Source organism: Schistocerca serialis, chromosome 10, assembly GCF_023864345.2.
Source record: "Schistocerca serialis cubense isolate TAMUIC-IGC-003099 chromosome 10, iqSchSeri2.2, whole genome shotgun sequence".
Classification (NCBI taxonomy): Eukaryota; Metazoa; Arthropoda; class Insecta; order Orthoptera; family Acrididae; genus Schistocerca; species Schistocerca serialis.
Window position 1 is genome coordinate 252,733,748 of NC_064647.1, and position 15,873 is coordinate 252,749,620.

Below are 15,873 nucleotides of genomic sequence, written 5' to 3' on the forward strand. Positions count from 1 at the left end.
ACAGTATCATATCTCCCATTTCATCTTCATGTACATCCTCTTCCATTTCCATAATATTGTCCTCAAGAACATTGCCCCTGTATAGACCCTCTATATACTCCTTCCACCTTCCTGCTTTCATTTCTTTGCTTAGAACTGGGTTTCCATCTGAGCTCTTGATATTCATGCAAGTGGTTCTCTTTATTCCAAAGGTCTCTTTAATTTTCCTGTAGTCAGTATATCTTACCCCTCATGAGATAAGCCTCTACATCCTTACATTTGTCCTCTAGCCATCCCTGCTTAGCCATTTTGCACTTCCTGTCGATCTCATTTTTGAGACGTTTGTATTCCTTTTTGCCTGCTTCACTTGCTGCATTTTTGTATTTTCTCCTTTCATCAATTAAATACAGTATCTCTTCTGTTACCCAAGGATTTCTGCTAGCCCTCGTCTTTTTACCTACCTGATCCTCTGCTGCCTTCACTATTTCATTCCTCAAAGCTACCCATTCTTCTTCTACTGTATTTCTTTCCCCCATTCCTGTCAATTGTTCCCTTATGCTCTCCCTGAAACTCTGTAAAACCTCTGGTTTATTCAGTTTATCCAGGTCCCATCTCCTTAAATTCCCACTTTTTTGCAGTTTCTTCAGTTTTAATCTACAGTTCATAACCAATAGATTGTGGTCAGAGTCCACATCTGCCCTTGGAAATGTCTTACAATTTAAAACCTGGTTCCTAAATCTCTGTCTTACCATTATATAATCTATCTGATACCTTTTAGTATCTCCAGGCAATGAGTCAGTAAAGAGTTTAGTGTAAGATTCCTTGGTTTAACAATTCAACATGGTCTAAAGTGGGACATATGTGGTGACACTCTAGCATGTTAGTTGTCTAAGAATATATGTGTGGTTAATATGATTACCAAGTTCTGCAAGGACACTATTGTCCTAAAGACTGCGTACCATGCTCTGCTATCCTTTTACCTGAATTATGGAATAAAAATTTGGGGAGCAACAATCAAACCAAATCTAAAAGCTACTGCCAAGGGTTATAAGAATCATCTAAGGAGCAAAATAGAGGAAATCAAGCCACAGCTTCTTTCCACAAACTAGTGTGCTAAACATAGCAAATATGTACATCCTAAAAGCCTCATTACCTTGTTAAAAGACTGCAGTCCAACATCCACACTGATTTGCAGTAGTGCAATGCCAGAAATAAAGAAAAATTTTACATCAGCAGCTGCACAACAGCACTCTATGAAAAGGGTCCACAATATGCAGGTTTAAAGTTAGCCAATGCACTGCCCAGTAAAGTTATGACTGTACCCACAATGAAGCTTACATTTCTGCTAAAGATATTCCTGTTACAAAGTTCCTTTTACCCATTAGAAGAATACTACACTTAAATGCAGAATAAGAAATGCTTTGAGAAAATATGTAAGTAGTGGTAAGCAAATAATTTTATTTGTAAGTTAATCATTTTGTTAATAAATTATGTATTCAGAAGAAGGTATTATTGTGTTATGTATCAAGAATTGTAACCTGTTTTTATACATAGGCAATGAATGATTCAATGTTGACTAAAGCAATATTATTGTTATTGTTATTATTATTATTATTATTATTATTATTATTATTATTATAACTATTGTAGGACAACCAGCTGCAGAACAATACAACATCACTATTGAACTGAATGGAAGGGCTATAAATCATGAGTCAACAGGTAGTAAATGCATTTAAAAATCATTTCTAAAATACAGTACAAATCATAGGGACAAACACTTCAAAAGCAAAATTACAGCAGCATGTCAAAAATGTAACTTTCATAAAATTCAATAAAATGAATGTATCACCAACTTCTTCTTTTGAAAGTAAGAAAATTATATATTCTCTCAAAAATCAATGTTCATCCAGTTTTGATGGTGTTTCCAATGGAATAGTAAAGATTTATTCCCATATCATAAGCCTGGTCTTACTTGAAATATGTACAAAATCACTAACTCAAGGCATTTTTCCAAAGAAACTGAAACATGCCATTGTTAAACGACTCTTTAAGAAAAGTGATTGAGAGATGTCAATAAATACCAAACTGTTTCACTGCTGGCATCATTTACCAAAATTTTTGAGAAGGTGATGTATTTTAGAATAGCATCTCACCTCAGTAACAAAAATATCGGCCAATTAAAGTTTGGGTTTGAGAAGGGTTGCTATACTGAGAATGCCATTTACGTGTTCACTCGCCAGATTTTATAACCATTAAATAATGAAATGGCACTGGTTGGCATTTTCTGTGACATATGTAAAGCACTTGAATGTGTGAATTACAGTATTTTCCTAGGTAAACTTAAGTTTTATAGGATTAATGGCATAACTGACAAATGGACAATGTCATATTTAACCAAACGAATGCATAAAGCTGTAATTAGTAATTCAACCAACATAATAATAGAACATAATTCTGATAGTGGAGAAATAATGTATGGGGCTCCCAAAGGTTCAATATTAGGTCTACAATTCATCCTTATACGTGTAAATGAGCTTCCATTTAATAGACAGCAAGGAGAATTAGGTTTTGTTTCTTTTTTTTTTCCCTAGATGACACAAGTATTGTAATCAGTCCAAGCATGCATACATAACCAGAAGAAATGGTTTTCTGCAAATGGTATCACTCTCGATTTTAAAAAGACACAAAATATTCAGTTCTGCATATCTTGAGGTACTTCATCAATGATAAATGTAACACATAGTGAAGAAAAATAAATAGGATGAAAACTTCAGAATTCTTAGACATACAGATACATAATAATTTAAATTGGAAAAACACATTTTAGAGCCCCTAAAACAACTTAGTTCAGCCATATTTGCACATAGCTATCACTGCAAATCTTGGGGAGAGATAAATCAATAGGTTGACATATTTTGCATAATTTCTTTCAATAATGTCACTTGGAATATGTTCTGGGGTAATTCATCTTTAAGAAAAAAAGTCCTCATTGTGCAAAAACATGCTGTACGAATAATGTATGTTGCTCACCCAAGATAATCTTGTAAACATCTGTTTAGGGAGTTGGGCATTCTGACTACTGATTCACAGTATATTTATTCCCTCATGAAGTTTCTTGTAAATAATCCCCTACAGTTCTAAAGGAACAATGAGGTACATAATTACAATATCACAAGAAAAAATGTCATTCATTACCTCCACATTAAGGTTGTCCTTAGGGTCATTCCATGTCAAATCAACCAATTATACTTATAATAGAGGGAAACATTCCACGTAGGAAATATATATCTAAAAACAAAGATGATGTGACTTACCAAATGAAAGTGCTGGCAGGTCGACAGACACACAAACAAACACAAACATACACACAAAATTCAAGCTTTCGCAACAAACTGTTGCCTCATCAGGGAAGAGGGAAGGAGAGGGAAAGACGAAAGGAAGTGGGTTTTAAGGGAGAGGATAAGGAGTCATTCCAATCCCGGGAGCGGAAAGACTTACCTTAGGGGGAAAAAAGGACAGGTATACACTCACACACACACACACACATATCCATCCACACATATACAGACACAAGCAGACATTGAAAGTAAATAAAATAAGATAAAACAGAACTGGAGACAGCCACACTCAGACCAAACTCCGCGCCGTCATGACGTCACACATGACAACACCCTTACATCATGGGTCAAAGCCAACGCGTAGGATTGGACGCTTCTGTCGACCCATTATTTTTTTATATATTTTATTCTCGCATTAAAATATCATTTAATGAATTAACAAACAATAAGAGGGTAATGTTGCATAAAAAGGCTCACATAATAATTTAAGTTTGTTAGAATTACACAGGCCTACCTTAGTATTCGTAGCCTAGAAGTAGTCTGCTTTTCACCTCACTAGTGTGTATTGCGGTAGTAAAATATTATTTTATTCAAGAACCCATTGAGACCCCATCTTGAAATTTCGGATGCATGTAGTCAGTCAGATTGGACAACACATATAATTTTTATAAAAAAATCTGAGGCTACACAATTTGGAAATTTCAAAAAATGGTTTTTTTTTGCATAGTTTAAAATTTTCAGATTTAGGTACCATAGTCATGTTACATAGCAATTTGAAGGGAATTTTTAGAGAAAAACAATGGTGCAAGTTTGAGCTCTCTAGGTTGTATAGTTTTTGAGCTACAGCATTTTAAAACAATCATTGATTGATCAAAAACCGAGGCTTTTTTTTTTATTTTTAAACCCTTGAAACTCAAAAACCAAAGGTCATAAAAATTTCAAATTTAAACTAGTGTTGTGGGTACATTACCTGAAAAAAAAAATCATCCAAATCTGAGATATCAAGGTTCAGACTGTTAGTTGATTTGAGATGGAATGACCCCTTAGCACAAAAAGGGATGCACAATGCAGCAACAAAAATTTTCATCACTTACCCAGTGATATAAAATTCCGACACACAGCAAAATAAAATTTGAAAACAAACAGAGAATGCTTCGCCTTGACAACTCCTTGAATTTCGTAGAAGAATTTCTATTATTGCAATGTGTAAAAGGTGGGGGGAGGGGGGGGGAGGGAGGGGGAGGTCTTGCCAGCCAGAGTCTGTGGTCATGTGTGTGTGTGTGTGTGTGTGTGTGTGTGTGTGTGTGTGTGTGTTTTTTGTCTAAATTCCAATAAAGGCCTTTTTACTGAAAGCTTATGTGCTTCATAGTCTTTTTGTTGTACCCGTCTGTGATTCAACATCTCCACTATATGGTCAGTAGCAATCTATCTCTTTCGTAATATTCTCATCCACTTAATCACCATTTAAAATACAAGATTAAAATCAGTAGCTTCCTACTGTAGAGATTTGGCTTAAAATTTTTAATGTCTGCTAGTTTAAAAATTTTAATATGTGATATTTTAAAAATTTCAAGACAAAGCTCTACAGTAGAGAGCTACTACTTTTAAATCATGTATTTTAAATAGTGATTAAGTGAATGACATGTACATATAATACACAGAGTCAGTACATTGGAATAGACAATCTGATACTATGTACAGTACCTTCTGAAGGATACCATTTTAAAACTGTCGAAACTATGGTCAAGGTTCAACAAACCTGTATTTTGCAACTGGTTGGCTGTTACCAAATATTTCAAAATTGTTCTTTTACAATTGAGAATCCTTCAAAGACCTCATGCCAGAAACTAAGAAAGTGTGAGACTGTATGTGTGATGATATAATGAAAGATATTATTCTAATAAATACTTACCGGCTGCTAATTATTCAATAAAAAATGCTTAACTAGTTTTAAGTAAGACAATGTAATAATGGAGGTGCTGTTCTTAGTGAAATTACAAGTCTGATAAAAATCCTATGATTACATCACAGGCAGAACACTGCTTTTCAACAATGAAAAGAAAAAAAAAACATTTTTAAGAAGCACTATGAATTTAGAAAGATTAAGTGCACTTGCAGTGCATTCCATGGGGAAAAAATTCCTCAGTTATCATCAAGAATTCCGGGAAAAAATTATTCATCTTTTTACGCAATTAAAACAATTTCAAAACAATGGTTGAAAATTTTGTGGATTAGACCCACATTAATATTAGTCATGACTGACCACTTATCTGAATATGCCTCCGATAGCATTCAGACCCGAAAGATAATTTTGATTACCTGATGACGACAGAGCGTAGGACTAATTCTTTATTTAAATAATCACAGAGTTGCCAGTTTGTAGTCCATACAGTCCCATTTCATTTCACAAGCTATGTAATACAAAATAATTTCACAACTGCAAGAACACTAAAACCATTATATCTTTACGTACGAGTACTAAGATTTTATACTATAATTTAAGTATATTTTTATTAGTTTGCCATATATGGAATTACGCAATACTTGTACTTTTTTCCATTTGACATTATTGCTAATATTCTTATGGGTTTTCAGATAATACATGGGTGCTATTATACCTTGCAGGAATGCTCCATTTTTCAGGTTAGATTTTTCTTTGATTTATACACCGTAAAAATTTTCTCTGTTTTATACATACCATATTACTGTTTCTGCCCTAGACATTGATTACATTTGTTATATTCTTATCCGAGGCCACTGATTCAAATAGTCAGGGAGAACAATTTAAACCATGCGCCCGCAAGTAGGTAACAGGAGAATAACGATAGGCGGTGAGCTGTAGTACCACTACAGCAAATAAACTCTTTTTCATTAAGCACGAACTGATACCTGTTTCCTTAACTTAGTGTGGCATAAACATTGTGCTTGATATAGTATCTGACTGGTCGTAGTACAATGTTAGAACAATAAGAGAAACTACCAGTTGAGACACTGCAACCGCATGAAACCGATTTACATCCCGTTGTTCTGTTGGTCATACTCCTTCTGGACAGTGTTGTTGGTGTGTGTGTTACACGGGTCGGCGAACAAGTCGGTGAAAATCAATTAGGGTTTGTTTCATTATGATCACATAAAACACGTTTCGTAGTTCATTGGTTGGCTTATATAGTACAGAATCATTTTAATTATGGAAGGAATCGGAGGAGAAATTAGTTCAAAAATTCGAGTAAGTGTTTAAAAAAAAATTTGTATACGAATTAATACTACAGTAAGACCTTTCCGGTACTCAAATGTTATGACTGTGTTGTCAAAGTAGGAAAATACTGATCTAGCTCTTACTTTCCCATAGGCTGCCATAAAATCGAAGCTGATGGAAATGGGAGCGTATGTAGGTAAGTAATGATAAGAGTGTTGATTTTCGAAAGTCGCATGCATTTAGGTACGATATACTGATTAACTTGAACAACGAATGACGGAAAGAATAAGTTATGAACATTACTTTTTGGTTACTAGTGTACATAATCGATCGTTTACATGTAAATTAGTAACCACACGAATTTAGAAAAAAGACAATTATGAAACTTCAAGACACTTTCAGTTAAACTGAAACTTTGCACATCATTACGAAGTGTCGCACTTGTGATCTGTGGAATAATATTAATCTAATCTAATTTGAAAGACACATTAGCGCTGGTAACTACTTCAAGTTTAGTAGCTTTAGTACCAGGCTTATGTCATGCGACAATCATGACTAAACGTAACCTACCAGAATTGCTATTTGAATTCAGGAACTTCAATATTGCAAAATAATGATGCTCCATTATATTAAACGCTCCTAACAGTTTGTGGCACACAGTAGCTTAGTTTGTATAGCTAACTAGCCCATGGTAAAGAAAATTTGTCTCCAAACAATTCTATCGGAAGTAGCCCTATTTGTACAGCCTATTATGCTGTATTCTAGACATTTAAACTTATCAAAAACGATTCTTGGATGGATTAGATTTACTTTCATTCCAATTGATCCGTAGTGAGGAGGTCCTCCAGGATGTAGAACATGTCACACTACATGACAAATATTTAAAACTCAAACAAATAAGCTAATGTACCATTCCACAGGTCCCAAGTGGCATGGTCGTCATTTTTTAATGAACGCTATATGAAAGAATCATGTTACAAATACTAATGCTACCTTACGTTTTAGCTAGTTATTATCTAGTAGATGTGTCAATGCTGCCCTGTTTCAAGCCTTGTAGCTGTGGATTTCTGGCCTCTTTATAAAATTTCCTTGCATTAGCTTTATGTGAATGAAGCAGTTAAAGACAAAATAGGTAAAAACTGCCCTTTTTTCTGCCCGTTGCGTGTTTCATTGCCTAATCGATGGCACATACAGTTTTTATTTTACTGTAGGCTCTAATGTAATTCCTGCATGCTGCAGGACATATAGTTATAATACTATAGTATGTTATCTTATTGAGAAAACAGTTAACAGATGACTGTACAAATGAACATATGTTATTTGACTAACAGCTATTGTATTACAGTTGTATTTGTTTTCTGACTGTGCCCTAGAGTTAATAATAGCCACATGCGGAGGCAGAGAAGGATGTTTTTTTGAAAACTCTGTTGCTAAAGTCTAGTTTTAAACAAATCAAAGATTTGTAAATTTTGAGGAAATCAACTAAAATTCAACACTGCAGAGTATGTAAAACCTAGTGTGTATCTTGATGTATTCGTTTTAAGTTTATGTCATAATTTATCAGTTTAATATGCTTGGAAAAACAATTTCTGTAACCATTAAATAGTACGTACAGTTACAAAATGGGATATGGAAGCTTGAAAGTCAGTGAGTTAAAAAGAATTGTTTATTTATATTTCGTTGAGTGTGTTAAATATGAAAGGAAGGTCAAATTTTTTGCTGAACTGCTGCCACAAGTTATTATCTTAGTCCAGAAAATGTTTCGTTGACAGTAAAGGGCCAATCCATACCAAGTCGTCGAAGAACAAAAAAAGAAAAAAGAAAAGAAATTGGTTGCTTGACCATCTCAGAAAAATTTTATATTTGCTGGATGAATTCCCCAATGTTTAATAGTCACAAAAGAATTTGTTTAAAAAAAATGTTTATTATTTTGAAATGGTGGCCATATTCGTTCCAGGCCGCATGTGTTTTTTCATATTTGCAAGTATCTACATTTTTACAATTATTCAGTAGTGGATTGTCCTAGGCCTTTCAGATAAAATACATTTTGTTCAACACACTCTGGGCTGCAAATTAACATCATTATCAGTTAGCTGAAGGTATTCTTTAATATATTTTTAATAGGCCTAGTTCAAAGTTATCAGCCACAAAATAAAAAAAAAACTCAATTTTTGGATAGTAGTATTCCAAAGAAAGATTGATTTCACAGCTTTAATATTTTTTCTGCTATTACACTGTATAGTATAGTTACTTTTTATAGAGTATTAATGGTGAGCAGCTTACACTTAAATAATACACCATATAAAAAATGGATTTTTTAATCTTTCCGTTTTGTGGCCTGCAATATCTTTGTTGGGGCACCAAATAAAAATCTGAAAATTTCACAGTTAATAGACCTTTATGATATCAAACTTAAGTATAAATTTCAACTTTGAGATTCAATTGGAAGTTATGGAAAAAAATTATGAACTCGAGTCAAAGATATGTTTTCTAACATCTGTGATATCTAAGTTTTTGTAATAAAATATATCAGTTGCAGTATATAATTTAATCATATCTATGATTACTTACTTTTTTTATTGGAAATAAGCCTACTAATTACATCATATTTTTCTCTTGTTATTTGTTTTTTAGTACATCACTCATTGAACATTTGATAAATTTGTTCACTCAGTTTGGATGTTAAAAGTTCGCCAAGTCACAGTTGTAAATTCCATGGGAGACAGCTTCCTTAGTACAATTTTAAGTGGCATCCAAACTTGATCCAGTTCAATTTTTAAAAAGATGTCCTTGGTCCTGGAGGGTGATAAAATAAAATATGTAAATCTTGGTTTTGACAGTGAATATTATCAACTTCGCCAATCCACCAATGTTCATTGTAAACACAAGTCACTATGTTTTTATTTTGAAGAACCAGTTGTAAAAGTTTTCCGCACTGATGAAGTTCACTATCAGGCGAAGTTGATGTGATCTTACACTTCAGTAAGTTGTGTGAATGGAGTACAAAATGATGAAAAGATCGAGTGCCTTTAATCTTCTGACAAGTGTTGTACCTATCCTTCAAGACACTGTCATAGACTTCTTGTATTTCCTCACATTGTACAAAAACGTAGGTAATTCCTTTGATATGTTTTTTACAGAATTCAAACATTTCTTGAGATGTTATGATAAGATTGTCATCGGTCAGCTGCAAACTTGCTTTTGTGACAGCTCGCTTTGTTGTCCCCCTGACACCATCACAAGCATTCTTCCATAGCATGAAGCGAAAAAGTGCCATTTTACACCAAACCCAAAATCTTCTTTATGAAAGGAGATGTTAATAATTTTTTTTGTTTTTGTATTGACTTGCTGCCCCATCTGAAAAGTAAATCAGTATTTTTATGGAAGGGTAGTCCTGTTTAATGTAGTTTGTTAATTTTAGTTGAAAAATGTGCACTGCTGTAGTGTTGTGTTCAAGGTAGTCACTTGTGACACAAAAGCTGTGGCTGATTAGTTTATCTTCATCTTTATAATAGAATACAAATGGATCAACTGTGGCCTGTTTGTTTACCCAGTGGTGCCCTTGTACTTCATCTTGAACAGCAAAGGAATTTTCCGAAAAGTCAGCAAGAGCTAAGCGTTCATCAGCTGCCAAGGTTTGCTTTTTGTCTTTCAAAAATTTACTTGGAGCTTTTGCAATAAAATGAGGCATTTTCAGATGTTCAAGGTTAGCCACCAACACTTCAAAAAACTCTTCTCATGATTTTATGACTGTCACTATTTCAGTTCAGTCTTGTGTCATCCACAGTTTGTATTTAATATTGTCAGGTATCAAATCATCATCTTTGTATTCTTCAAACATGTCAAGTAAGGCTTGTTTGCCTGGACAATCTTCACATTTTCCCTTGATTATACAATTGTAACTGTCAATATAAATTACACAATATTAACCTTTTTTGTCTTTGAATCTTAGAACCATTTTCTTTCACAGAAACACAGTATTTTTTGCTAGGCATCAAATGGCTGTTATTGTCATCGTCATAATACTTAATAACTTTATTGATTGTGTTTTCATCTACCAAATTAGATGCACCTTTCTTTTGTAATGCTGGTAAAATTCCCTGTTCTTTTACTAATTGCCTTGTTAACTTAACAAGACGTTCTGACACATTAAATTCATCACTAACTTTTGATCGACTCCAAAAATTCGGCAGTAAACTGATAATGTTAATTTTATCGTTTGGAGTACTGCATTTAGTTTTTCTATCAAATCATCATATTTGGTTGGTGAAGTTTTAGAACTTCCATCTGTTTTAGTACAAATTGTATTTTGAAATGAAAATTCCAAATTCTTTTTGACTCTAGCTGCCACTTTCTCAATTTTTGTGTTCAAGGCACTTGGTCTTTTATCTTGACTTAGTTTTCTAATTTTACTAGCAGGTGATATACCCAGGATTTCACAAATTGTATCTACTTTGTACCCCAGTCACACAACTTAATGAAGTGTAAGATCACATCAACTTCACCTGATAGTGAACTTCATCGGTGTGGAAAACTTGTACAACTGGTTCTTAAAAATAAAGGCATAGTGGCTTGTGTTTACAATGAACATTGGTGGATCGGCGAATTTGATAATATTCACTGTCAAAATCTTTGTAAAAATTGAGAAGGATCAAGTTTGGATGCCACTTAAAATAGTACTAAGGAAGCTGTCTCCCATGGAATTTACAACTGTGACTTGGTGAACTTGTAATGTAACATTCAAACTGAGTGAACAAATTTCTCAAGTGTTCAATGAGTGATGTACTAAAAACAAATAACAAGAGAACAATATAATGTAATTAGTAGACTTATTTTCAATAAAAAAAGTAATCATAGATATGATTAAATTATGTGCTGTAACTGATACATTTTATTCCAAAAGCCTAGATATCACAGAAGTTAAATGTATTTTTGACTCGGGTTTGCATTTTCTTTCCCTTTCTTTCATGACCTCCAATTGAATCTCAAAGTTGAAATTTAGGCTGAAGTTTGATATCATAAAGGTCTATTACCTGTGAAGTTTTCAGATTTTTATCTGGTCCCCCAACAAAGATATTGCAGGCCACAAAATGGAAAGATTAAAAAAGTGTTTTGGGTGTTTTTTAAGAGCAAGCTGCTCACCATTGATACTCTATAAAAAGTAGCTATACTATACAGTGTAATCGCAGAAAAAATATTGCAGCTGCAAAATTAATCTTTCTTTGGAAAACTACTGTTCAAAAATTGAGTTTCTTTTAGTTTGTGGCTGATAACTTTGAACTATTAAAAATATATTAAAGAATACATTCAGCTAAGTGATAATGATGTTAATTTGTAGCCCAGAGTGTGTTGAACTAAATGCATTTTATCTGAAAGGCTTAGGACAATCCACTACTGAATAATTGTAAAAAATGTAGATTCTTGCAGACACGCAAAAATGCATGCGGCCTGGGACAAATATGGCCACCATTTCAAAATAATAAAGAATAAATTAAAAAAAGAATACTTTTGTGACTACTAAACATAGGGGAATGCACCCAGCAAATATAAAATTTTTCTGAGATAATCAAGCGACCAGTGCTGGCTGGACCACTTGGTATTGATTGACCCTAAAGGTCATAATTGTGGCAGTAATTTTAAATGAACATCTACTCATTTTTTTCACTACATCATGAAAAGCATTACAAGTAACACATGTGGTTCGTTCCAGATGAAGAGCTACCAGATTATGTTATGGTGATGGTGGCAAACAAGCGCAGCAAGTCTCAGATGGCCGACGACTTGCAGCTTTTCCTAGGAAAAAGTACTGAACAGTTCACAAACTGGCTACAGCAAGTACTGAGCAGGCTACAGGAGGTAGCGGCCGTAAACAGTAAAACATTAACAGGTATCTCTCTCTCTCTCTCTCTCTCTCTCTCTCTCTCTCTCTCTGTGTTGGGGGGGCGGGGGGCACACGTGTGTGTCATCAATGATGTAATAGCCACTAAGCTGTAAATTAGAAAAAATTCTTTTGTTCATATATAATGGTATGGAGGATAAAACTTACCATTCAGAGTCAAGTGCAGGATGACACATTAGGTACTCTCCCACCCTGTCCACACACACACACACACACACACACACACACACACACACACACACACACACACACACACACGATGCAATCAAACACAACAATACGTCTACAAACACAACCAACTCAAACTCCGCACCGTAATGACGTCACACTCCACAACACCCTTACGTCATGAGTCAAAGCAAACGGGTGGAATCGGACACTTCCATTGACCCAGTGTCATTGCACAGAAGTGCAATATGGCTCTGATTGCAGTAGCTGTGCAGTTCTGTTATGAGTACATATATTGCATGTTAACATGCAGTATTGAGTTTACTTTGCAGGACTGTAATAGTCTTACCACTTTCCTGAGAAACTGCACGATTATGAGTGGTGGTCAAAAAGTAAAGTGACTTTTGAGTAAAGGAATTTTGTTCTGATGAGAAACTGAAACACACATTATTTTTTTACCTAACCTCCCTTCACATCAACACACTTTGTCCAACATTTCACAAGTTTTTTAAATGCACCACATTAGTGACTTCTGCACCGGATGCAAATCTTCTACCCATGAGTGCTTCCTCCCATGGTCCAAACATGGAAATGCCTTTGTCAGAATATGTCTAAGCATTATCTAGCTGCAGAATGACACCTTTTTGCAGCTTTCTGTGATGTTTGGATCTGATTGTAAGTTTCAGTTTAGTCCGCAACACATCACACTAGTTGTCACTGTGTGCAGTTTCACTTCTTGCAGTGGAGTGAATGACTATCTAACCTTCCATGTCTCAGGATAGCATTAGCATAATCTTACCAGCTGATGGTTGAACTTTGAATTTCATAACTTCTGGTGATGATGGGCGTTTCTAAACCACACTCACAGTCTCACTTTCCAGCTCGTTATGATGCACAAATAGTTACGAGAGAGGTCTATCCTTTGTGCCTTATGCTAAGCTCACAATTCTTTTGCCAACACCTTGCACACACTTTCTGAAAATGTTGCCTGTCTTGTAAGATGGAATAAGCTGAACCGTGACTGATATATAAGGTGTTGGTGATTTTGTCCACTGTTTTCCATCACCATACCCTCAACAACTTCCGAATTGTCCTTAGCCTTGTTGACATCGATGCCCTGCCCCTATCTTTCCTTGTCACGTAGAGAAGTTCTTGCCTGTTTGAAGCACTCTATCCGTTCATAGATCTTGCTTCGCGATAAACAGCTGTTACCATACTATGCTTGTATCTGACAAATAATTTATGCAGGCTTAATATCATCCGCAGACAAAAAACGAATCACTGTCCTCATTTCCTGCTTGGTGCAGATCGACACTGGAGCTGCAATACGACGACTAATGCATTGTACAGAATGATATTAGCAATGTTACTGAGCTCTGTGGCGAGAGATTGCAAAAGTCCTATTACTTTTTGCCTCCCCTTGTACTTTCACACACAGTATCAAAGAAACATACCATCTGAAAAATAAACCGTATAAGAACAAATCACAGCATTTATGTTAAAGGTGACAGTTCTTGTCCACAGTTGACTGGTAGCCAGCATCTGAGATAGAAGAGTGATGTGAGAACTGCACTACACAGGGATGTGATTAAACTTGTCCTCGCATCGGTTGTCACTATGCTTGTTATCATGTAAATGACTAGCTGACAGTCACTTTGTTATTCAGGTCCAGGTAAAGCCTTTTTGGTGTTGTTTCTGCACAGTTCAGATGGCCTTCCTCTGCAAATGATTCTAATCCTGCTCCATGTCCCTCCCGCCACCCAATCCTTATCTCCTACTCCCTCCCTAACCCCCAAAGTGATACTAGAGTTCGTGACCTCATTGTTCTGTATGTACTACAGGTAAGCTAGGGAAATTAAAATAGCACAACATTTAAGGTCATCCCCTCGCATAGATGTAGTTGTACCTTAACAACGGTTAACAGAGGGCCGTGTCGGCACACGATGTGGCAGGAATGAATTTAAATAGAGAGTGAGGTTCAGTGGTTGACCTATTCCTGTTCTTATTTACGTATAACAGTGTAAAAGTGACACTGGAAGACTTCAAAAATTTTAGTATTTGCTGGTGATACATGTTTTTAGGGCCTGTACTCGGCCATACCAGACACAGCTAGGAAAGTAATGGAACAGGTTTACAACTGGTTCACAATCACCAGCTTAAACTTTAGCGTTGTAAATTCTCAAATTATGCATTTCCAAACAAATAATTGACTTACTTATGCAAGAAGTAAAGATGAAGACACCCACTGGATGTGGCTTCATGTATGAAGTTCCTGGGCACCCAGGTGGACAACAAACTTCGATGCCAACAGTATTTGGAGAATTTAGCCAGAAAGCATGGCTCTGCATGTTTTGTACTCAGAAATCTCTCTCCTGTGTTGGCCTGCAAGTAAGATTTCTGGCATACTTTGTCATTTCCATGTAGGTCATTGCCCATAAGGTAGAAAAAGTATTTATGTTTCAGAAGTGTACAATAAGAATAGTGAGTAAAGTTATTAACCAAACGTCTCGTAGAAGCCTCTTCTTGGAGCTAAGAATTCTTACGCTTAAGTGCTAATACACATATGTCCTAATGATGTTTGTAGTTAATGAGAGTGAATTTATAGTGTACTCAGCAGTTTGCAACCACAATACTACAAGTAGAAAAAATCCTTGTAGACTAGGTGTTGTATTCACCAGTAACTTAGGTGCTCAACATGAAGGTAGCAGAAAGTGAAACCTCAGTTATAGAGTTCCACAGCTGTATAAAAGTGGTGTACATGCACACTTACTGTGACCATGTCACAGGGCAACACAAAATAGCCTTGTTTAACTAAATTTTGAGGCAACGAATTACAGCCAGTTCGATTTAAAGAAGTTTTAATTAAAAGATTTTCGTTTTGCAAACATGTATGCCTGTCAAGTTCACTTTTCCTTGTTGTGGGTACCAACATATGATGGCCCTCTATTTCCTTCACCTCTAAGAAAAAATAAAAATAACTGCGCTGTGTGTGTAAAACAGTGTATCTGATGTTTATTTAATTGAGGAAGTACGTGACGTACTGTCAGAGGCTTATCCTTTTCTTTCTTTCTTTCTCCCCCCCCCCCCCCCCCCCTTTTTTTTTTTTTTACAATCCAATGACATGTGTATTGTGGAACAATATTGTACCCATTGAATTAGTGCATCATGTAATCAAGTGATAATCTGAAGAAATACTTTACTGTACTCTCCTTTAACACATTATGTTTTAAGGAGAACCCATGTTGTAGCTTACAACAATTCTTATCCGTTATATTAATTTTCTTTTGTAC

The 15,873-nt window shown here is 35.2% G+C and overlaps 1 protein-coding gene across 3 annotated transcripts in view; it reads left to right on the forward strand.

The window, feature by feature from the left end:
- The first annotated feature begins 6,208 nt into the window (after positions 1-6,208).
- LOC126424791 (uncharacterized) overlaps positions 6,209-15,873 on the forward strand; it is a 147,005-nt gene continuing 137,340 nt past the window's right edge. For all 3 annotated transcript variants that reach the window (XM_050087563.1, XM_050087564.1, XM_050087565.1), the window contains exons 1-3: positions 6,209-6,546; positions 6,670-6,712; positions 12,227-12,403. In XM_050087563.1, the coding sequence (XP_049943520.1) occupies positions 6,508-6,546; positions 6,670-6,712; positions 12,227-12,403 (259 nt within the window). In that variant the 5' untranslated portion in view covers positions 6,209-6,507. The remainder of the gene's footprint in view (positions 6,547-6,669; positions 6,713-12,226; positions 12,404-15,873) is intronic.